At 48.6% G+C, this 22,335-nt stretch overlaps 1 protein-coding gene across 3 annotated transcripts in view; it reads left to right on the top strand.

The window, feature by feature from the left end:
* Window positions 1-22,335, top strand: part of GIGYF2 (GRB10 interacting GYF protein 2) — a 1,376,329-nt gene that overhangs the window by 118,518 nt on the left and 1,235,476 nt on the right. For all 3 annotated transcript variants that reach the window (XM_069213782.1, XM_069213784.1, XM_069213783.1), the window contains exon 5: window positions 16,911-17,019. In XM_069213782.1, coding sequence (XP_069069883.1) covers window positions 16,911-17,019 — 109 coding nt within the window. The remainder of the gene's footprint in view (window positions 1-16,910; window positions 17,020-22,335) is intronic.

Below are 22,335 nucleotides of genomic sequence, written 5' to 3'. Positions count from 1 at the left end.
TTAGTTTATTTTAAGAACCACAGGTTCAAATTTTACATGTAATACTTTAAATGAAAGGTATTGCAGGTAGGTACTTTAGGAACTTTGAATAATCACAATAGCATATATACTTTTCACATAAATCCCATATAGCTATTTTAAAACTAGACCCTTAGTGCAATTTTCACAGTTCCTAGGGGGAGTAAGAGTTAGGTAGTTTTTGCAGGTAAGTAAACCACCTACGGGGTTCAAGTTTGGGTCCAAGGTATCCCACCGTTGGGGGTTCAGAGCAACCCCAAAGTTACCACACCAGCAGCTCAGGGCTGGTCAGGTGCAGAGGTCAAAGTGGTGCCCAAAACGCATAGGCTTCAATGGAGAAGGGGGTGCACCGGTTCCAGTCTGCCAGCAGGTAAGTACCCGCGTCTTCGGAGGGCAGACCAGGGGGGTTTTGTAGGGCTCCGGGGGACACACAAGTTAGCACAGAAAGTACACCCTCAGCAGCACGGGGGCGGCCGGGTGCAGTGTGCAAACACACGTCGGGTTTGTAATTGAAATCAATGGGAGACCAAGGGGTCTCTTCAGCGATGCAGGCAAGGGGGGGGGCTCCTCGGGGTAGCCACCACCGGGGCAAGGGAGAGGGCCTCCTGGGGGTCACTCCTGCACTAGAGTTCCGATCTTTCAGGTCCTGTGGGCTGCGGGTGCAGAGTCTTTAACAGGCGTCGGGATCTGGGAGTCAGGTAGTCGCGGTCAGGGGGAGTCTCGGGATTCCCTCTGCAGGAGTCGCTGTGGGGGTTCAGGGGGGGCAACTCTGGCTACTCACGGTCTCGCAGTCGCCGGTGAGTCCTCCCTGAAGTGTTGTTTCTCCACAAGTCGAGCCGGGGGCGTCTGGTGCAGAGTAGCAAGTCTCACGCTTCCGGCGAGAAACGCAGTTGTTTTAAAGTTGCTCCTTTGAAACAAAGTTGCAGTCTTGGGTGAACAGGGCCCCTGTTCTCGGGAGTTTCTTGGTCCTTCTAGAGCAGGGCAGTCCTCTGAGGATTCAGAGGTCGCTGGTCCCTTGGGAGAGCGTCGCTGGAGCAGTGTCTTTAGAAGGGGGAGACAGGCCGGTAGAGCTGGGGCCAAAGCAGTTGGTGTCTCCGTCTTCTCTGCAGGGTTTTTCAGCTTAGCAGTCCTCTTCTTCTTAGGTTGCAGGAATCTAGTTTCCTAGGTTCTGGGGAGCCCCTAAATACTGAATTTTAGGGGTGTGTTTAGGTCTGGGAGGGCAGTAGCCAATGGCTACTGTCCATGAGGGTGGCTACACCCTCTTTGTGCCTCCTCCCTGAGGGGAGGGGGGCACATCCCTATTTCTATTGGGGGAATCCTCCATCTGCAAGATGGAGGATTTCTAAAAGTCTGAGTCACCTCAGCTCAGGACACCTTAGGGGCTGTCCTGACTGGCCAGTGACTCCTCCTTGTTTTTCTCATTATCTCTCCTGGACTTACCGCCAAAAGTGGGGGCTGTGTCCAGGGGGCGGGCATCTCCACTAGCTGGAGTGCCCTGGGGCATTGTAACATGAAGCTTGAGCCTTTGAAGCTCACTGCTAGGTGTTACAGTTCCTGCAGGGGGGAGGTGTGAAGCACCTCCACCCAGAGCAGGCTTTGTTTCTGTCCTCAGAGAGCACAAAGGCTCTCACCGCATGGGGTCAGAAACTCGTCTCTCAGCAGCAGGCTTGCACAGACCAGTCAGTCCTGCACTGAACAATTGGGTAAAATACAGGGGGCATCTCTAAGATGCCCTCTGTGTGCATTTTGTAATAAATCCAACACTGGCATCAGTGTGGGTTTATTATTCTGAGAAGTTTGATACCAAACTTCCCAGTATTCAGTGTAGCCATTATGGAGCTGTGGAATTGGTTTTTGACAGACTCCCAGACCATATACTCTTATGGCTACCCTGCACTTACAATGTCTAAGGTTTTGCTTAGACACTGTAGGGGGATAGTGCTCATGCACCTATGCCCTCACCTGTGGTATAGTGCATCCTGCCTTAGGGCTGTAAGGCCTGCTAGAGGGGTGACTTACCTATGCCACAGGCAGTGTGAGGTTGGCATGGCACCCTGAGGGGAGTGCCATGTCGACTTAGTCGTTTTCTCCCCACCAGTACACACAAGCTGGCAAGCAGTGTGTCTGTGCTGAGTGAGGGATCCCTAGGGTAGCATAAGACATGCTCCAGCCATTAGAGACCTTCCCTGGCATCAGGGCCCTTGGAACCAGGGGTACCAGTTACAAGGGACTTACCTGGGTGCCAGGGTTGTGCCAATTGTGGAGACAATGGTACATTTTAGGTGAAAGAACACTGGTGCTGCGGCCTGGTTAGTAGGGTCCCAGCACACTTCTCAGTCAAGTCAGCATCAGGCAAAAAGTGGGGGGTAGCTGCAGCAGGGAGCCATTTCTTTACACAAGCCCCCCACAGGCCAGGAGACTCAGCCAAAGCTGGGAGAGTCTTCCTAGTCTGTCAGGCGAGGAAGAGTACAGGAAATAGGCTGGTTTGTTGCAGGGCCTACGCTGCCTTACATCCTCCTGTTCAGGTCATTCCCTCTGGGGAACTGACCCACTTCCACATTGATAGGACCTAGTCTGAATTGCCTCTTGTCTGTGTCTTTAATGTCTCCACCCATTCTCTCTATTTTGGGGTTAGAGGTATCCACCTCTGCTAATCTTATTTTAGCCACGGTCGCCCCTAGCTTACCCAAAGAGGTTACCCAGAGCTGGAGTAACCCCACCATGACCAACAGGGTCAGGGGGCCTAACTTGCTATTTGGCATGGGGTCAGACCACCATGCCAAGGATAGTGCAGCCATAAAGGCTAACACCCAGCAGAGGCCACTGACAGCTGTCAGTGCCCAGAACCACAACTTTAGATCTTCACCTACAGGGAAGGGGCTAAGTTCCAGGCTTCTTTGGGTTCAGGGTGCCTGTCTGCAGTATTAGAGTGGGGGGTTACCACATCTTGGAGTAAACACCCTTCTTCCACTCTTTCTTCTGTTAGCTGAGGAGCCACCGACTCAGGCTTAACAGTTGCCTGACTAGCCAGGACTTCTTGTGGGTCAGGTTGGACGTTACCAGTGCCACTTTTGGAGTTCTCCCCTACTGGAGCAGAATCTCCTTGGCTTGCTGGAACCTTGGCTAAAGGTTGTCCACCCTTCCTATACTGTTTTCTTTTATTTTTCTTCTGGGGCCTACTTGCAGTTACTGCAGGGGCAGGACCTCCAGAATCCTTGGGAGAGGACTGGCACTGGACCAGTTCCTCTCTTGGGCTCTGACTAACCTCTGGGTAGTCATTTCCAAGGAGACAATCAAGGGGGGAGGTCTGTACTGACTACCACCCTTCTCCAGCTAAAAGTCCCTCCCACTTCTATGGGCACAAAAGCCACAGGCCTATCAGTGACCCTGTCTGGGCTAACTCTTACTCTGGCAGTCTCACCTGGGATGTACTGGTTTGAGAACACCAGCCTACATCTACAGTCTGTCTACATTTATGGCACCATGCCTTAGTGGCATCCCAGTTCCTACCCTGGTACCCACCTTTGTTTTGGGTTGTGTCTCGGGGCCCACCCACCTGGTCTGGTTTTTGGGGGCCTACAGAGGACTCTTTTTCTTTGTTTCTAGTGTCACCCACTTTCTCCTGGGGAGGCTTTGTAACCCCTTTCTTTTGGTCACCCCCAGTGGAAGTTTTGGTTACCCTAGTCTTGACCCAGTGGTGCCTTCTTTCCCAATTCTTGGGGAGAAATTGGACCTAGGTCTACCAGATACTGATGCAACTTTTCATTGAAGCAGTTACTTAAAATGTGTTCTTTCATAAACAAATTATAAAGCCCAACATAGTCATGCACTTCATTACCAGTTACCCAACCATCCAGTGTTTTCACTGAGTAGTCTACAAAATCAACCCAGGTCTGGCTCGAGGATTTTTGAGCCCCCCTGAACCTAATTCTATACTCCTCAGTGGAGAATCCAAAGCCCTCAATTAGGGTACCCTTCATGAGGTCATATGATTCTGCATCTTTTCCAGAGTGTGAGCAGTCTATCCCTACACTTTCCAGGGAACATTTCCCAAAGGAGAGCACCCCAGTGAGATCTGTTTACTTTTCTGGTTGTACAAGCCCTCTCAAAAGCTGTGAACCATTTGGTGATGTCATCACCATCTTCATATTTAGTTACAATCCCTTTAGGGATTTTCAATATGTCAGGAGAATCTCTGACCCTATTTATGTTGCTGCCACCATGGATGGGACCAAAACCCATCTCTTGTCTTTCCCTTTCTATGGCTAGGAGCTGTCTCTCCAAAGCCAATCTTTTGGCCATCCTGGCTAACAGGAGGTCATCTTCACTGAGGCTATGCTCGGTGATTTCAGAGGTGCTGGCCCCTCCTGTGAGGGAAGCAGCATTTCTGACTATCACAGTTGGAATCAGGAATTGAGGGTCCCTGTTTTCCCTAATTAGGACTGGGAGGGGGGGATTCTCCTCCAAGTCACTACCATCATCCTCTGGGTTGTCATCCTCCGAGGGGTTGGCTTTTTCAAACTCTGCCAAAAGCTCCTGGAGCTGTTGTTTGGAGGGTCTTAAGCCAACTGGGATTTTCTTTATTTTGCAGAGAGACCTTAGCTCCCTCATCTTAAGATGGAGGTAAGGTGTGAGGTCGAGTTCCACCACATTCTTTTCTGCACCAGGCATTATGTTTCTAAAAGTTGGAATACTTTTTAAGAATCTAAAACTATTTCTAGAACTTACTTCAAACTTTCACAAAACTTTTAAACTCTAAAAGAAATGCTAACAGGGACTTACACAAGGCCCTAGCAGGACTTTTAAGAATTTAGAAAAATAGCTCAAATTTCGAAAATCAGTTTCTAATGATAATTTTTGGAATTTGTCGTGTGATCAGGTATTGGCTGAGTAGTCCAGCAAATGCAAAGTCTTGTACCCCACCGCTGATCCACCAATGTAGGAAGTTGGCTCTGTATGCACTTTTTCAAAGTAAGGAATAGTATGCACAGAGTCCAAGGCTTCCCCTTAGAGTAAGATAGTGGCAAAAAGAGATAATACTAATGCTCTATTTTGTGGTAGTGTGGTCGAGCAGTAGGTTTATCAAAGGAGAAGTGTTAAGCATTTGTTGTACATACACAAGCAATAAATGAGGAACACACACTCAGACAATTCCAGGCCAATAGGTTTTTGTATAGAAAAATATATTTTCTTAGTTTATTTTAAGAACCACAGGCTAAAATTTTACATGTAATACTTTAAATGAAAGGTATTGCAGGTAGGTACTTTAGGAACTTTGAATAATCACAATAGCATATATACTTTTCACATAAATCACATATAGCTATTTTAAAACTAGACAGTGCAATTTTCGCAGTTCCTAGGGGGAGTAAGAGTTAGTTAGTTTTTGCAGGTAAGTAAACCACCTACGGGGTTCAAGTTTGGGTCCAAGGTATCCCACCTTTGGGGGTTCAGAGCAACCCCAAAGTTACCACACCAGCAGCTCAGGGCTGGTCAGGTGCAGAGGTCAAAGTGGTGCCCAAAACGCATAGACTTCAATGGAGAAGGGGGTGCCCCGGTTCCAGTCTGCCAGCAGGTAAGTACCCGCGTCTTCGGAGGGCAGACCAGGGGGTTTTGTAGGGCACCGGGGGGGACACAAGGTAGCACAGAAAGTACACCCTCAGCAGCACGGGGGCGGCCGGGTGCAGTGTGCAAACACGCGTCGGGTTTGTAATTGAAATCAATGGGAGACCAAGGGGTCTCTTCAGCGATGCAGGCAAGGGGGGGGGGCTCCTCGGGGTAGTCACCACCTGGGCAAGGGAGAGGGCCTCCTGGGGGTCACTCCTGCACTGGAGTTCCGATCTTTCAGGTCCTGGGGGCTGCGGGTGCAGAGTCTTTAACAGGCGTCGGGATCTGGGAGTCAGGCAGACGCGGTCAGGGGGAGCCTCGGGATTCCCTCTGCAGGCATCGCTGTGGGGGCTCAGGGGGGGGCAACTCTGGCTACTCACGGTCTCGCAGTCGCCGGGGAGTCCTCCCTTAAGTGTTGTTTCTCCACAAGTCGAGCCGGGGGCGTCGGGTGCAGAGTAGCAAGTCTCACGCTTCCGGCGGGAAACGCAGTTGTTTTAAAGTTGCTCCTTTGAAACAAAGTTGCAGTCTTGGGTGAACAGGGCCGCTGTTCTCGGGAGTTTCTTGGTCCTTCTAGAGCAGGGCGGTCCTCTGAGGATTCAGAGGTCGCTGGTCCCTGGGGAGAGCGTCGCTGGAGCAGTGTCTTTAGAAGGGGGGAGACAGGCCGGTAGAGCTGGGGCCAAAGCAGTTGGTGTCTCCGTCTTCTCTGCAGGGTTTTTCAGCTTAGCAGTCCTCTTCTTCTTAGGTTGCAGGAATCTAGTTTCCTAGGTTCTGGGGAGCCCCTAAATACAGAATTTAGGGGTGTGTTTAGGTCTGGGAGGGCAGTAGCCAATTGCTACTGTCCTTGAGGGTGGCTACACCCTCTTTGTGCCTCCTCCCCGAGGGGAGGGGGCACATCCCTATTTCTATTGGGGGATCCTCCATCTGCAAGATGGAGGATTTCTAAAAGTCAGAGTCACCTCAGCTCAGGACACCTTAGGGGCTGTCCTGACTGGCCAGTGACTCCTCCTTGTTTTTCTCATTATCTCTCCTGGACTTGCCACATAAGGGGGCTGTGTCCAGGGGGCGGGCATCTCCACTAGCTGGAGTGCCCTGGGGCATTGTAACATGAAGCTTGAGCCTTTGAAGCTCACTGCTAGGTGTTACAGTTCCTGCAGGGGGAGGTGTGAAGCACCTCCACCCAGAGCAGGCTTTGTTTCTGTCCTCAGAGAGCACAAAGGCTCTCACCGCATGGGGTCAGAAACTCGTGTCTCAGCAGCAGGCTGGCACAGACCAGTCAGTCCTGCACTGAACAATTGGGTAAAATACAGAGGGCATCTCTAAGATGCCCTCTGTGTGCATTTTTTTATAAATCCAACACTGGCATCAGTGTGGGGTTTTTATTCTGAGAAGTTTGATACCAAACTTCCCAGTATTCAGTGTAGCCATTATGGAGCTGTGGAGTTCGTTTTTGACAGACTCCCAGACCATATACTCTTATGGCTACCCTACACTTACAATGTCTAAGGTTTTGCTTAGACACTGTAGGGGCATAGTGCTCATGCACCTATGCCCTCACCCGTGGTATAGTGCACCCTGCCTTAGGGCTGTAAGGCCTGCTAGAGGGGTGACTTACCTATGCCACAGGCAGTATGAGGTTGGCATGGCACCCTGAGGGGAGTGCCATGTCGACTTAGTCATTTTCTCCCCACCAGTACACACAAACTGGCAAGCAGTGTGTTTGTGCTGAGTGAGGGGTCCGTAGGGTGGCATAAGACATGCTCCAGCCATTAGAGACCTTCCCTGGCATCAGGGCCCTTGGTACCAGGGGTACCAGTTACAAGGGACTTACCTGGGTGCCAGGGTTGTGCCAATTGTGGAGACAATGGTACATTTTAGGTGAAAGAACACTGGTGCTGGGGCCTGGTTAGCAGGGTCCCAGCACACTTCTTAGTCAAGTCAGCATCAGTATCAGGCAAAAAGTGGGGGGTAACTGCAACAGGGGGCCATTTCTTTACACACTGTAAATGATAAAACACCAACGGGCCATGCTAGAGATAGGGATGTGATAGAGGTATGTGGAGACTTTAACACATCGGCCTGTGATGCCATCAACAGCAGTGAAATTGTGACAGAAGATCAGAGTATGTGAATTCCGGAGATAGCAATGAAATGTCCAAAGGCTATAAAAAAATAAAAATAAAGCCGTGGCTTTACTGACCTTATGCTCAGTAACAGCCTCTGCTTTGTTAATGGCCGCTCCAAGTCGGATGGTGCTGCAAAGGCAACCTTCGACAATGGCAGATTTCAATCTGCCATTGGCTGTTATTGTTAATGTGGAAGCGTGGCCAGCTATCCTTGAAATGGCTGTGGTTAGTAGGATAGAAAGCGATTACAACCCACTTGTTCTCAACATGAGGCCAAATGTTCTGGGGTTTTGAAATATGATGGGGCAGGCAACGGAGTTGTATGAGAGGGAGATTGTTCTGACCAACTGCCGAAAGAGAATACGGTGTGATGAGGAAAAGTATCTGCAGGATCTCCTACATCTTGAACTCATATTGGCTAACTATGGACAATTTATCTCAGATGATTCACCCATTGCCAGCCCCCTCATCCTGGTGGCATATTACACAGTGATAGGGGAGCTGAGGGCCTTGTAGTCTAAACCTGTAACATCTAACCCATGTGACAACAGTAGAAAAGGGCAGATGGATCATAAAGGCTGGTTTGATGAGTGCATAAGGTAAAAAGAGAGGTCTCGCTTGCCCTGTCCCGGCACCATGATAGCGCTGATAGTGAAGAGAAATTCAGAGCACATAGAAAGGGCTATAAGCACCTATTGGCAATTAAGAAGCAGGTGTACCAAAGTACACTCTGGGATGAACTAACAAAAACTACTGCTGACCACGACCCAAAAAGATTCTGGGCATTGGTGGCAAGAGTGGAGAAGGGGGCAGCGACTGATGTAGAAACCTGCATAAGCCCACTTGCCTGGGTTGATTATTTTAGCACGTTATATAGTACCCTGCGGTTCATGCCCCTCCTACTGCCTCTTGTGAGATGAGAATTTTAATCCCAGAGGTAATTAGAGCAATGAAGAGGAATAAGGCCTCATGCTCAGATATGGTGCCAGTGGATCTTTACTGTGAGGCATCTCCTTATTGGGCCAAAATTCTCACCAACGTGTTCAATGCAGCCTTCGAGGAGAACATAGTACTGCAGTCCTAGCGTTCTGCCATCATTGTTTTGATTTGTAAGAAGGGCAATCGAGGATGCCCTGCCAACTACCGGCCGATCTCTTTGCTGAACGGGGCCAAGAGGTGTGAGAAGGTAGCCTCTTTCTAGCCTTGTTACCCCCCACTTTTGGCCTGTTTGTGAGTGTATGTCAGGATGTTTGTCACTGTTTTCACTGTCTCACTGGGATCCTGATGGCTAGGCCCCATTGCTCATAGTGAAAACACTATGTTTTCAGTATGTTTGTTATGTGTCACTGGGATCCTGCTGGTCAGGACCCCAGTGCTCATAGGTTTGTGGCCTATATGTATGTGTCACTGGGACCCTGTCACACAGGGCCCCAGTGCTCATAGGTGTGCATGTATATGTTCCCTGTGTGGTGCCTAACTGTCTCACTGAGGCTCTGCTAACCAGAACCTCAGTGGTTATGCTCTCTCATTACTTTCAAATTGTCACTAACAGGCTAGTGACCAATTTTACCAATTTACATTGGCTTACTGGAACACCCTTATAATTCCCTAGTATATGGTACTGAGGTACCCAGGGTATTGGGGTTCCAGGAGATCCCTATGGGCTGCAGCATTTCTTTTGCCACCCATAGGGAGCTCTGACAATTCTTACACAGGCCTGCCACTGCAGCCTGAGTGAAATAACGTCCACGTTATTTCACAGCCATTTTACACTGCACTTAAGTAACTTATAAGTCACCTATATGTCTAACCTTTACCTGGTAAAGGTTAGGTGCAAAGTTACTTAGTGTGAGGGCACCCTGGCACTAGCCAAGGTGCCCCCACATTGTTCAGAGCCAATTCACTGAACTTTGTGAGTGCGGGGACACCATTACACGCGTGCACTACATATAGGTCACTACCTATATGTAGCTTCACCATGGTAACTCCGAATATGGCCATGTAACATGTCTATGATCATGGAATTGCCCCCTCTATGCCATCCTGGCATTGTTGGTACAATTCCATGATCCCAGTGGTCTGTAGCACAGACCCTGGTACTGCCAGACTGCCCTTCCTGGGGTTTCACTGCAGCTGCTGCTGCTGCCAACCCCTCAGACAGGCAGCTGCCCTCCTGGGGTCCAGCCAGGCCTGGCCCAGGATGGCAGAACAAAGAACGTCCTCTGAGAGAGGGTGTGACACCCTCTCCCTTTGGAAAATGGTGTGAAGGCAGGGGAGGAGTAGCCTCCCCCAGCCTCTGGAAATGCTTTGTTGGGCACAGATGTGCCCAATTCTGCATAAGCCAGTCTACACCAGTTCAGGGACCCCGTAGCCCCTGCTCTGGCGCGAAACTGGACAAAGGAAAGGGGAGTGACCACTCCCCTGACCTGCACCTCCCCTGGGAGGTGTCCAGAGCTCCTCCAGTGTGCTCCAGACCTCTGCCATCTTGGAAACAGAGGTGCTGCTGGCACACTGGACTGCTCTGAGTGGCCAGTGCCACCAGGTGACGTCAGAGACTCCTGCTGATAGGCTCCTTCAGGTGTTAGTAGCCTTTCCTCTCTCCTAGGTAGCCAAACCCTCTTTTCTGGCTATTTAGGGTCTCTGTCTCTGGGGAAACTTTAGATAACGAATGCATGAGCTCAGCCGAGTTCCTCTGCATCTCTCTCTTCACCTTCTGATAAGGAATCGACCGCTGACCGCGCTGGAAGCCTGCAAACCTGCAACATAGTAGCAAAGACGACTACTGCAACTCTGTAACGCTGATCCTGCCGCCTTCTCGACTGTTTTCCTGCTTGTGCATGCTGTGGGGGTAGTCTGCCTCCTCTCTGCACCAGAAGCTCCGAAGAAATCTCCCGTGGGTCGACGGAATCTTCCCCCTGCAACCGCAGGCACCAAAAAGCTGCATTACCGGTCCCTTGGGTCTCCTCTCAGCACGACGAGCGAGGTCCCTCGAATCCAGCGACGCTGTCCAAGTGACCCCTACAGTCCAGTGACTCTTCAGCCCAAGTTTGGTGGAGGTAAGTCCTTGCCTCACCTCGCTGGGCTGCATTGCTGGGAACCGCGACTTTGCAGCTGCTCCGGCCCCTGTGCACTTCCGGCGGAAATCCTTCGTGCACAGCCAAGCCTGGGTCCACGGCACTCTAACCTGCATTGCACGACTTTCTAAGTTGGTCTCCGGCGACGTGGGACTCCTTTGTGCAACTTCAGCGAGCACCGTTTCACGCATCCTCGTAGTGCCTGTTTCTGGCACTTCTCCGGGTGCTACCTGCTTTAGTGAGGGCTCTTTGTCTTGCTCGACGTCCCCTCTCTCTGCAGGTTCAATTTGCGACCTCCTGGTCCCTCCTGGGCCCCAGCAGCGTCCAAAAACGCCAAACGCACGATTTGCGTGTAGCAAGGCTTGTTGGCGTCCTTCCGGCGGGAAAACACTTCTGCACGACTCTCCAAGGCGAGAGGGATCCGTCCACCAAAGGGGAAGTCTCTAGCCCTTTTCGTTCCTGCAGAAACCTCAGCTTCTTCTGTCCAGTCGAAGCTTCTTTGCACCCGCAGCTGGCATTTCCTGGGCATCTGCCCATCTCCGACTTGCTTGTGACTTTTGGACTTGGTCCCCTTGTTCCACAGGTACCCTAGATTGGAAATCCACAGTTGTTGCATTGCTGGTTTGTGTCTTTCCTGCATTATTCCTCTAACACGACTCTTTTGTCCTTAAGGGAACTTTGGTGCACTTTGCACTCACTTTTCAGGGTCTTGGGGAGGGTTATTTTTCTAACTCTCACTATTTTCTAATAGTCCCAGCGACCCTCTACGAGGTCACATAGGTTTGGGGTCCATTCGTGGTTCGCATTCCACTTTTGGAGTATATGGTTTGTGTTGCCCCTATCCCTATGTTTCCCCATTGCATCCTATTGTAACTATACATTGTTTGCACTGTTTTCTAAGACTATACTGCATATTTTTGCTATTGTGTATATATATCTTGTGTATATTTCCTATCCTCTCACTGAGGGTACACTCTAAGATACTGTGGCATATTGTCATAAAAATAAAGTACCTTTATTTTTAGTATAACTGTGTATTGTGTTTTCTTATGATATTGTGCATATGACACTAAGTGGTACTGTAGTAGCTTCACACGTCTCCTAGTTCAGCCTAAGCTGCTCTGCTAAGCTACCATTATCTATCAGCCTAAGCTGCTAGACACCCTATACACTAATAAGGGATAACTGGGCCTGGTGCAAGGTGCAAGTACCCCTTGGTACTCACTACAAGCCAGTCCAGCCTCCTACAAGAGGGTCCTAGGGAAAGTTCTGCTCATTCGCCTCCAGGGGTGGGTTTACGCCCAGGGTGTGTTAACAGAAGTGCAAGTGGGCTTTCGGCCCTGAATTGGAACCATCGACCAGATAATTCGTCTCTACCTGATTTCATATAAATTTACTGTAATAAAGAAGTGCTTTTTGTACCTGGTCTTCATAGATCTGAAAGCCGCCTTTTATTTAGTAGACCGGGGCAAACTATGGAGGTCACTGCTAATTCTGGGGGTTGTCTCCTCCCTAGTGAAAACTATAGCATCACTGCATATGGACAACATGGCTAGAGTAAGGTATGGGATGGGTGAGGGAATGCCAAGTTCAGAAGGCAGCCATAGCCCTTAAACAAGCGGCTGAGGCAATATTGAGATTTAAGTATAAGGCTGGAGGCCGTAGTGTTAGCATCATCCTGGAGATATATGCTTGAAAAGCAGTGGCTGCGGCACTCTATGGAATGGAACTCTGGGGATTCACGAATGTTAGAGTACTGCAAATTGCCAAGAATAATTTTCTGAGAACCTTGTTGGTGCTGGGACCGGGAACCCCCCTGAAAGCTCCCTTTGCAGAACTACATTTGACACCGATTTCGGAACTAGCAACTATAAGGCCAATATTGTACTGGGTGAGGGTAGTGCGCAGCCCTAGGGCTGCAGTGTACTTAGAAACTTTGGAAGAAGTCACCACGTATGGTGGTTCTGGGGGGTGTTCCTGGGTAGCTTATGTTAAAAAGGCCCTAGGGAACCTTTGGTTGAAGGACCTATGGGTGGATCCGGATAGAGTTACCAAGGATACAGTAGGCACCAATCACACACCCTCAGCGACACAGGGGCAGCCAGGGGCAGAGTGCAAACACAATGCTTGTGCGCCCAATGCTTTTCAATAGGGGGCCTCTTGGGGGGATGGGGTCACAAAAGATGCTGCAGGGTGGGTCCACGGGGTCGGTTCTGGAAAACCACTGGCTGGACAAGGAGGAGGTCCACCTGCTGAACGTCGCAGGACTGTTGGTTGTAATCCCCAAGGCCTTGGGGCTGTGAGTACAGGGGTACCTTTATGTGTTGGGAATCTTTGTTGGATCCGGTCATGGTCAGGGGGTCCTCTGGTTTCAGGCTGCAGGTGGTGGTGTGCTGGCCATGAGGGGTCAGCCCAGGGTGGACACAAGGTCTGGATCACCTGGGGACCTGCTCTTGACTGGTAGGCCACCTAGACACGGGCTGTGTGCGTCAAGTGCAAAGTGGGCAGGGCTCTTAGATCTGGGGCGATTCTTGAGTCCTTTTTGGAGTTTCTTGTGGACAGGGCGTTCTTGGTTCTCTGCTGGGCAGGCAGTCCTCTGGGGGCTAGTAGAGGTTGCTGGTCCTGCAGAGTGCGTCGCTTTTTTGGTGCCGGAGTCTTTGAAGCTGCTGTCAGGCCGCTAGGGCTGGGGCCAAGTCAGTTGGTGTCTTCTCTGCTGGGGTAGATTTAGCAGTCCTCCTTCTTTCTTCTTTTCTTCTTTTCTTCTTGAGGTCACTAGGAATCTGGTGAGTAAGGTTCAGGGGTGCCCCTAAATTCTAGATTTAGGGGTATTGCAGAGAGTCTAAGGGCATCTCCACTAGCTAGAGGGCCCTGAGGCACTGTAACAGGAGGCCTGAGCCTTTGAGGCTCACTGCCAAGTGTTACAGAGCAGGCTTGGTTCCTGACCTTAGAGCACCAAGGCTTTCACCCCTTGGGGTCAGAAATCTGTCTGTTAGTGGCAGGCTGGCATAGGCTGGTCAGTCTTACACTAAAGGGTTTGGCACAATACAGGGGGAATCTCTAAGATGCCCTCTGTGTGCATTGTACAATAAATCCAATACTGGCATCAGTGTGGGTTTATTGTGCTGGGAGGTTTGATACCAAACTTCCCAGTCTTCAGTGAAGCCATCATGGACCTTTGGGGTTCGTAATGACAGACTCCCAGCCCATGTAGTTAATATGGCCACACTGCTCTTGCAATGTCTAAGAATGGATGTAGACACTGTAGGGGCATATTGCTCATGCAGCTATGCCCTTATATGTGGTATAGTGCACCCTGCCTTAGGACTGTAAGGCCTGCTAGAGTGGGGACATGCATATGTCACAGGCAGTGGTTTGTGGGCATGGCACCCTGGAAGGGGTGCTATGTCGACTTGACTTTTTTCTCCCCACCTACACACACCATCTGCAATCGCAGTGTGCATGTGTTTGGTGAGAGGTCCCTTAGGGTGGCACAATATGTGCTGCATCCCTCGGGGACTGTCCCTGGCCACAGAGCCCTTGGTACCACTGGTGCCTTTTACAAGAGACTTAGCTGTGCGCCAGGGTTGTGCCAATTGTGGAAACACTGGTACAGTTTAGGGAAAGAACACTGGTTCTGAGGCCTGGTTAGCAGGGTCCCAGCACACACTTGAGTTGGCATCCAATATCAGGCAAAAAGTGTGTGCGGGGGTTGGTGGGTGCTGCAAACAATGGGTCAGTTTCCTACACACCAGTAGAAAATAACACAAGTCGCCTCAGAAGGAACTAAAGCAACTGCCACTTGCTCAGCATGATGGGCTACTGGGAGTCTCTGTGTTCGTAAAAGGTACATTCTCTATTTTAACTCTTCTAATGCCAGCCTGTGGGGCTACACTGCCCTGCCTTACTTTATCTCCCTACTCTACCAAAGGAGGGTTTGTGAAAGACATTAATGCTGTTTTCACAAAAACAGCATGAAATTGTATAAGTGTATAATCTCCTGGCCCCTTTTTCAGGTACAGGGTGAGTAACTGGGCCATTGTAGCCTGTTCCTAAGGCTGCACAATCTTTTATCTCTTAAGTGACTCTTTAGGCCTTCCCGAAAAAAGGCGAACAGCTGCACTTAAAGAAGATATATTGTGAAAACATGCTCCGGGGTCTCTGCACATGGGTGGGACTATTCAGTACTTATGATTTATCATGGAGATTACCCTGCGAGAGAATGGAGTTACAGGTAAGAAACTGTTCCTTTTGACTCCTCTAAGGTAGCGCAGAGGGTTAGTATGCCTGATGCAAAGAACATATATTATGTAGATTACAGAACAGTATTTTATGTGAATAGCTCAGTGGGATACTGCTTTTGTCTAGATCCTTTTGTTACTGTGCAATTCATAAATCACAATCCTAATCTATCACTGTGAGCCATGAACTGCCATTAAAGAGCTGTATGGAAAATGCATGGTACAGTTTAGAAAGATATGGTTTATCCCAGTCTTTGATTATCCTAATTTAGCTAAAAAAGGTTATATTGGGTAGAAATTAAATATTAGTAAAGTCAACCTTGAGTACTGTTTCGTTCTGAATCCTGAGTTTATACTTCCCCAAACCAAGCACTCCAAAATGACTGAATGGCATGAGAATCCTACACCTTTGTCTTATAAAACATTTTCTATACACTGATTTACACACATGATTCATTTTCTCTGTATGCGAACCCTGCGCTGGTAAGAAAGGTACTATAAAACAAATGAAATACATCTGATGGGTGCTATAGCGATATGAGAGACTGGGTGATTGTGAGGGAATCATTGAAGAACGCCAATAAAGATTGCGGTATCCTGGTGCTCTGTTAGGTCACCACTTATATGTTTTAAAAACTAATAGAATTGAATATACAGTGAAAATGTGTTGTCGAATGCACCATTCTTGCCATTGTTTTCTTAATTTTTTTGGTGTGTGATAACTTTTCAAGCCTCTTTGTAGGGTTCAGGCTCACTCGCAGTGTACCCTATGGGTCTGCTCTGACAAAATTGGGCAGGGCTGGTTTGGGTTTCCAGTCCAGCCCTGTACAGCTGGGAGTGCAACACCCTCTAGGAGTAAGTTTATGGCTACTAGTTCTGTGGCCTAAACATGGTTAAAGACACAGACACATGGTACATGTTGGAACATACTGTATTTAAAATTGTTCTTCATGACAGTTTGGCACTTCGAAACTATCATTCGCCATGAGTCTAAGCAATTCTTTGTCAACAATGCTTTACTTATAGGGCTGTTAATGCTGACAGTAATTCATATTCTTGAGAGGCTGCGCTGTTTCATTAATGATTTGAGCACTTTATTACAATGCCTGAATAAGTGCAGAAGTGGAGGTTTTGCTTAAAAAAGATAATGCAGGGATGTCATGCTTTATTGCTGGTAATGTGATTCCAATCATGAAATGGGACAACATTCACCTAATGTAAACTGACTCCCCCTATCCCCTTCCCACCCACTGGACAGATATTTCAGTGTTATTGCGTACCAGTGAATGGTGATTATTAGCCCACACCCCCTACTTTGAGTAGGCCTTGGACTGCTCTGCTTCACTACCCTGAGAGAGTTGAGTGCTACAATGGGGTGTTTGGTTCCCAGTGGATGCTGATATGGACCTTTTACTTATGCAGGCTACGCAACTATGTCCCATTCCCTTACAATGGGGAAGAAAATAAATTTTAAGATGGCAGCAGTGTTTTGCCATATTAGTACCTGGAATGGTTTATACTCGGTGAAAAATATGTTCTCGAACAGCAATACTGCTGTTTTTGAACCTGCGACTAGATGGCAAAATTATGCATAGGAAGAGAAATGTTCATCATTCGAGTTGCATAAATCTAGTCAGCGCATAAAGGTTCAGTTGAACCACTTAACATTTTAATTACCTTTTCACACCTAGCATTTACATACATGTTGTTTGGCTGCACTCTTTTGTGTCAGATTTGTAGATTAGATATCTGAAATGGTTTGGAGGAGTTCAGGGAGCAGGCTCCAGAGGGGAAAAAGATTGTCCTTACACGTGCATCTTTTAATTTTAAATATATCTTTGTTTTAACAGAGAAATTTCTCGATGTCTGTGAACAGTACCGTGGTCTTGAGGCTAATGGGACGAGGTGGAGGAACAGTGGTAGGGGCTCCCAGAGGCCGCAGCACTTCTAGAGGTCGAGGTATGTCATGAATGCAGGTTTGATGAGGATGTGTGGTGGTCTTGAGAAATATTCTGCTCTGCTCTATGCTAATAACTTCATATTTACAGCTGATTGATAATCTTGACAACATGTTGAACCCTTTGTGTATCATACACTCTTTTATGCATTAAGTCATTAGCCTGAGGATAATTTTCCTGATGATAGAAAAAATGAAGGGCTACCTTTCATGCCATGTTGCTTTTCCTTGATCTATGTGCCTGATAGCGACATTATCTAACGAACTGGGCATTTCCAGGGGCAGCTTTATTACTGCCTCAGATAGTTCCACAGTGCCTCTACATTTTAGGCTGACATTGCGATAAGAGAAGGTCATTTCTCTTTTTCATTTTTATCTGTGTTCATCTGACCTAGCTTTTTGCCCCAAAGCAGTTTTTTTTGCTTTGCCAAAAGTAACTTTACGTTATGTAGCAAGGCCCTAAAAAGAACTCCTTAGCGTTAATGTAACTGTGCTTAATTTCTAATGTACTTGAACACTTTAGGAAATTTTGGTGGGCCGTCAGTTTTCACCCCAAGAGTGGAATCTATTTTCAGATTCATTGTTGTGAGCTCTCCCGGAATTCTGAATCACTTCTAAATTTGAATTTAAGTGAGAAGAGGTTTCTTTTGGTTGGAAGTTAGTAGTGTAGGTAAAAGACCACCCTCTGGCTTGCAATTAAATTTAAAAAGACTTAGCAGGTGCTGTTTTTTCTTTCTACTATTATATTGTCTTCCTCCCCACCCAACCATCCCATCATTCTTATGGATTTTCCTTGATTGTAAAGCAAGCAGTCTCTAAAATGTATAGTGACTGGGAACAAAGACATGTCTGTTTTCTTTTGCTTTTCTTTGGAGGAACCATGAGAATGGTGACTGGTACATGGCCCAGCAAAGTTATAATGTAGTAATTGAGTGATACATATGCTGGTTCAGGCTCCTGGACAACTGATTTAAAGTAATTGCAGTGAAACTTCAGCCTTTAAGTGTGGGATTATAAGAGGAAAAGCAGATATTTGAAAAGAAGTTCATTGTCAAGAAGCCAACAGTTAGTGTCTGGTCTTCCAGAGAATTGTCACTAAAATATTTTCTGATCCTTGGATCTGTGTCCACATCAGCATTTGTTTTTGTTTTTGTTTTTTTACTTCTTAATAATCTCAATCTGTAAAGGTAAACTCAGGTGGTCTCTCTGTGGTTTACTGTGGTTTAAGTCCTACCGGTTACGCCTGGGATGTGTACCTACATCCTTCGAGGATGTTTATGAATCCTAATTCATTCTCTTGGCACTGCCATTGTGTGTTTTCCTTCTGTTGGGAATGTATCTTTCCCTATGCTAGCTCTGGAGATTGTCAGGTACTGGCCTCTTTACTTCATGTGGGAAGAAGACAACCACATGTGGAGCTGATTGTATCATCAATCCATATTCTGGACCTGCAACAGTAGATTTTGAGGGCTATCCAGCATAAGATACTACATAGGTCTGCAATTTTCGAGTCAATAACTAGGGTGAAACTTTCTGCACTTAGTGTAGTGCTTAGTGCAGGCCAAAAGATACCTCAGAGTTCTGAAGGTAAAAGAAATAGAGGTAAGGAGTGAGGAAAGCAGATTGATACATTACAGTGCATCACTAGAGAAGTAGTAAGGAAATGTTCCTTTGAGTGCTTGTGTTTCCAAGAGGACAAGAAGCATCAGAAGTAGAGGCGGTATTAACAGAGAGCTGAGGTCTTCTTCCTGCTTGCAGTGGTTTGAAGACTGCATTGAGGCTGCAAGAGGAAGAACTCGGCCTATGTCACTGTAGGAAGTTGGCTCTGTATGTGCTATTTCAAAGTAAGGAATAGCATGCACAGAGTCCAAGGGTTCCCCTTAGAGGTAAAATAGTGGTAAAAAGAGATAATACTAATGCTCTATTTTGTGGTAGTGTGGTCGAGCAGTAGGCTTATCCAAGGAGTAGTGTTAAGCATTTGTTGTACATACACATAGACAATAAATGAGGTACACACACTCCGAGACAAATCCAGCCAATAGGTTTTGTTATAGAAAAATATCTTTTCTTAGTTTATTTTAAGAACCACAGGTTCAAATTTAACATGTAATATCTTGTTTGAAAGGTATTGCAGGTAAGTACATTAGGAACTTTGAATCATTTCAATTGCATGTATACTTTTCAAGTTATTCACAAATAGCTACTTTAAAAGTGGACACTTAGTGCAATTTTCACAGTTCCTGGGGGAGGTAAGTTTTTGTTAGTTTTACCAGGTAAGTAAGACACTTACAGGGTTCAGTTCTTGGTCCAAGGTAGCCCACCGTTGGGGGTTCAGAGCAACCCCAAAGTTACCACACCAGCAGCTCAGGGCCGGTCAGGTGCAGAGTTCAAAGTGGTGCCCAAAACGCATAGGCTATAATGGAGAGAAGGGGGTGCCCCGGTTCCGGTCTGCTTGCAGGTAAGTACCCGCGTCTTCGGAGGGCAGACCAGGGGGGTTTTGTAGGGCACCGGGGGGGACAGAAGCCCACACAGAAATTTCACCCTCAGCGGCGCGGGGGCGGCCGGGTGCAGTGTTAGAACAAGCGTCGGGTTCGCAATGGAAGTCAATGAGAGATCAAGGGATCTCTTCAGCGCTGCAGGCAGGCAAGGGGGGGCTTCCTCGGGGAAACCTCCACTTGGGCAAGGGAGAGGGACTCCTGGGGGTCACTTCTGCAGTGAAAGTCCGGTCCTTCAGGTCCTGGGGGCTGCGGGTGCAGGGTCTTTTCCAGGCGTCGGGACTTAGGTTTCAGAGAGTCGCGGTCAGGGGAAGCCTCGGGATTCCCTCTGCAGGCGGCGCTGTGGTGGCTCAGGGGGGACAGGTTTTGGTACTCACAGTCGTAGAGTAGTCCGGGGGTCCTCTCTGAGGTGTTGGTTCTCCACCAGCCGAGTCGGGGTCGCCGGGTGCAGTGTTGCAAGTCTCACGCTTCTTGCGGGGAGATTGCAGGGTTCTTTAAAGCTGCTCCTTTGGATAAAGTTGCAGTCTTTTTGGAGCAGGTCCGCTGTCCTCGGGAGTTTCTTGTCGTCGTCGAAGCAGGGCAGTCCTCAGAGGATTCCGAGGTCGCTGGTCCCTTTGGACGGCGTCGCTGGAGCAGAGTTCTTTGGAAGGCAGGAGACAGGCCGGTGAGTTTCTGGAGCCAAGGCAGTTGTTGTCTTCTGGTCTTCCTCTGCAGGGGTTTTCAGCTAGGCAGTCCTTCTTCTTGTTGTTGCAGGAATCTAGTTTCTAGGTTCAGGGAGAGCCCTTAAATACTAAAGTTCGATGGCATCTGTCGCTGTAGATACACATGGTATGCATGAGCTCGCCATCTGGTGTTGGGTCGGAGTGTTACAAGTTGTTTTTCTTCGAAGAAGTGTTTTCGAGTCACGGGACCGAGTGACTCCTCCTTCTGTGCTCATTGCGCATGGGCGTCGACTCCATCTTCGATTGTTTTCTTTCCGCCATCGGGTTCGGACGTGTTCCTGTCGCTCCGAGTTTCGGAACGGAAAGATAGCTGAAGACGGAAGATTTTCGACGGTATCGTTGCGATCCGGTTCGAAATAGACACATACGACGACGCGTTGAACATCGAAGCGCTTCGGTGCCCTTCGGGGTAGATTTCGGCACCCCGTCGGGGCCTAGTCGGCCCGACCGCGTGGAGAACAACGCCGATGGAACGGACCCCGTTTCGATTCTGCCCCGAATGCCACAACAAATATCCTTATACGGACCTACACTCGGTCTGTAACCTGTGCCTGTCACCCGAGCACAGCGAAGAATCCTGTGAGGCCTGTCGGGCGTTCCGGTCCCGAAAAACTCTGCGCGACCGTCGAGCGAGAAGACTGCAGATGGCGTCCACGCCAAAGGAGCGTCGACAGTTCGAGACAGAAGAGGAACAGGAGGAATCCTTTTCCATCCAGGATTCAGACTCCGACGAGCTAGACTCTACAAAAACTGTGAGTAAGACGTCGAGATCAGAACTTAAAAAAGGAAAGAAGGCCCAGGGGACGCCACTGCCAACCGGCCATGGCTCCACCCAAATTCTCGGTGACCAACAGTCGGCACCGAAAAAGGCCCATTCAGTGTCGAGATCGTCCGACTTCGGTCGAGACACCGGCACGCAGCCTCCTCGGGACCGAGAGAGTGCTAAACAGAAGCATCGACACCGAGAGTTCGGTGTCGACACGGATCAACGCCGAGACAGTGGCGCCGAAGACCATAGAGGCCAAGAATTTTCGGCACAGAAAAAGAGGAAGGTTACCTCGGAGCCGAAAAAACAATCAACAGGGTTTTCGGAGCCGAAAAAAGCGACATCAGACCCTGTTTCAGGCTCCTATACTGAAGAGCATTCTATGTCTTCACAAATGAAGAAACATAGATTTGAACAAGAACTGCAATCCACTGACGTGGATCACACGCAAAAGCGTATCTTTATTCAGCAGGGGACTGGGAAGATCAGTACCCTTCCACCTGTCAAACGAAAGAGAACGCTTCAGTTTACTCCTCAGCAACAAACAGCACAAAAGGTAACACCTCCTCCCTCGCCTCCACCTGTAACTCCGGCTTCGCCAACTTACACCCCGTCACATTCGCCAGCTCACACCGCCATGAGCCACGATGACCAAGATCAGGATGTGTGGGACTTGTACGACGCACCAGTGTCTGATAACAGCCCAGACACATACCCAACTAGGCCATCACCACCGGAAGACAGCACAGCCTACTCACAAGTGGTGGCTAGAGCAGCACTATTCCATAATGTGGAACTACACTCTGAACAAGTAGAGGATGATTTTTTATTTAACACCCTCTCTTCAACACACAGCTCCTACCAAAGCCTGCCGATGCTCCCAGGCATGCTACGCCATGCAAAGGACATTTTCAAGGAGCCAGTTAAAAGTAGGGCAGTAACGCCTAGGGTGGACAAAAAGTATAAGGCGCCTCCTACGGACCCTGTATTCATCACCTCTCAGCTGCCACCAGATTCTGTGGTGGTAGGGGCTGCCAGAAAACGGGCAAATTCACACACTTCTGGGGATGCACCTCCCCCAGATAAAGAAAGCAGGAAGTTCGATGCAGCCGGGAAGAGGGTTGCTGTCCAAGCAGCAAACCAGTGGCGCATCGCAAATTCACAAGCGCTGCTAGCGCGATACGACAGAGCCCACTGGGATGAGATGCAGCATCTCATTGAACATCTCCCAAAAGATCTGCAAAAAAGAGCAAAACAGGTTGTTGAGGAGGGTCAAAACATTTCCAACAATCAAATACGCTCCTCCATGGATGCAGCAGACACGGCCGCAAGGAC

This window comes from Pleurodeles waltl, chromosome 11, assembly GCF_031143425.1.
Source record: "Pleurodeles waltl isolate 20211129_DDA chromosome 11, aPleWal1.hap1.20221129, whole genome shotgun sequence".
Lineage (NCBI taxonomy): Eukaryota > Metazoa > Chordata > Amphibia > Caudata > Salamandridae > Pleurodeles > Pleurodeles waltl.
Note: the sequence above shows the minus strand (reverse complement) of the source record. Positions and strands in the feature narration are given on the sequence as shown.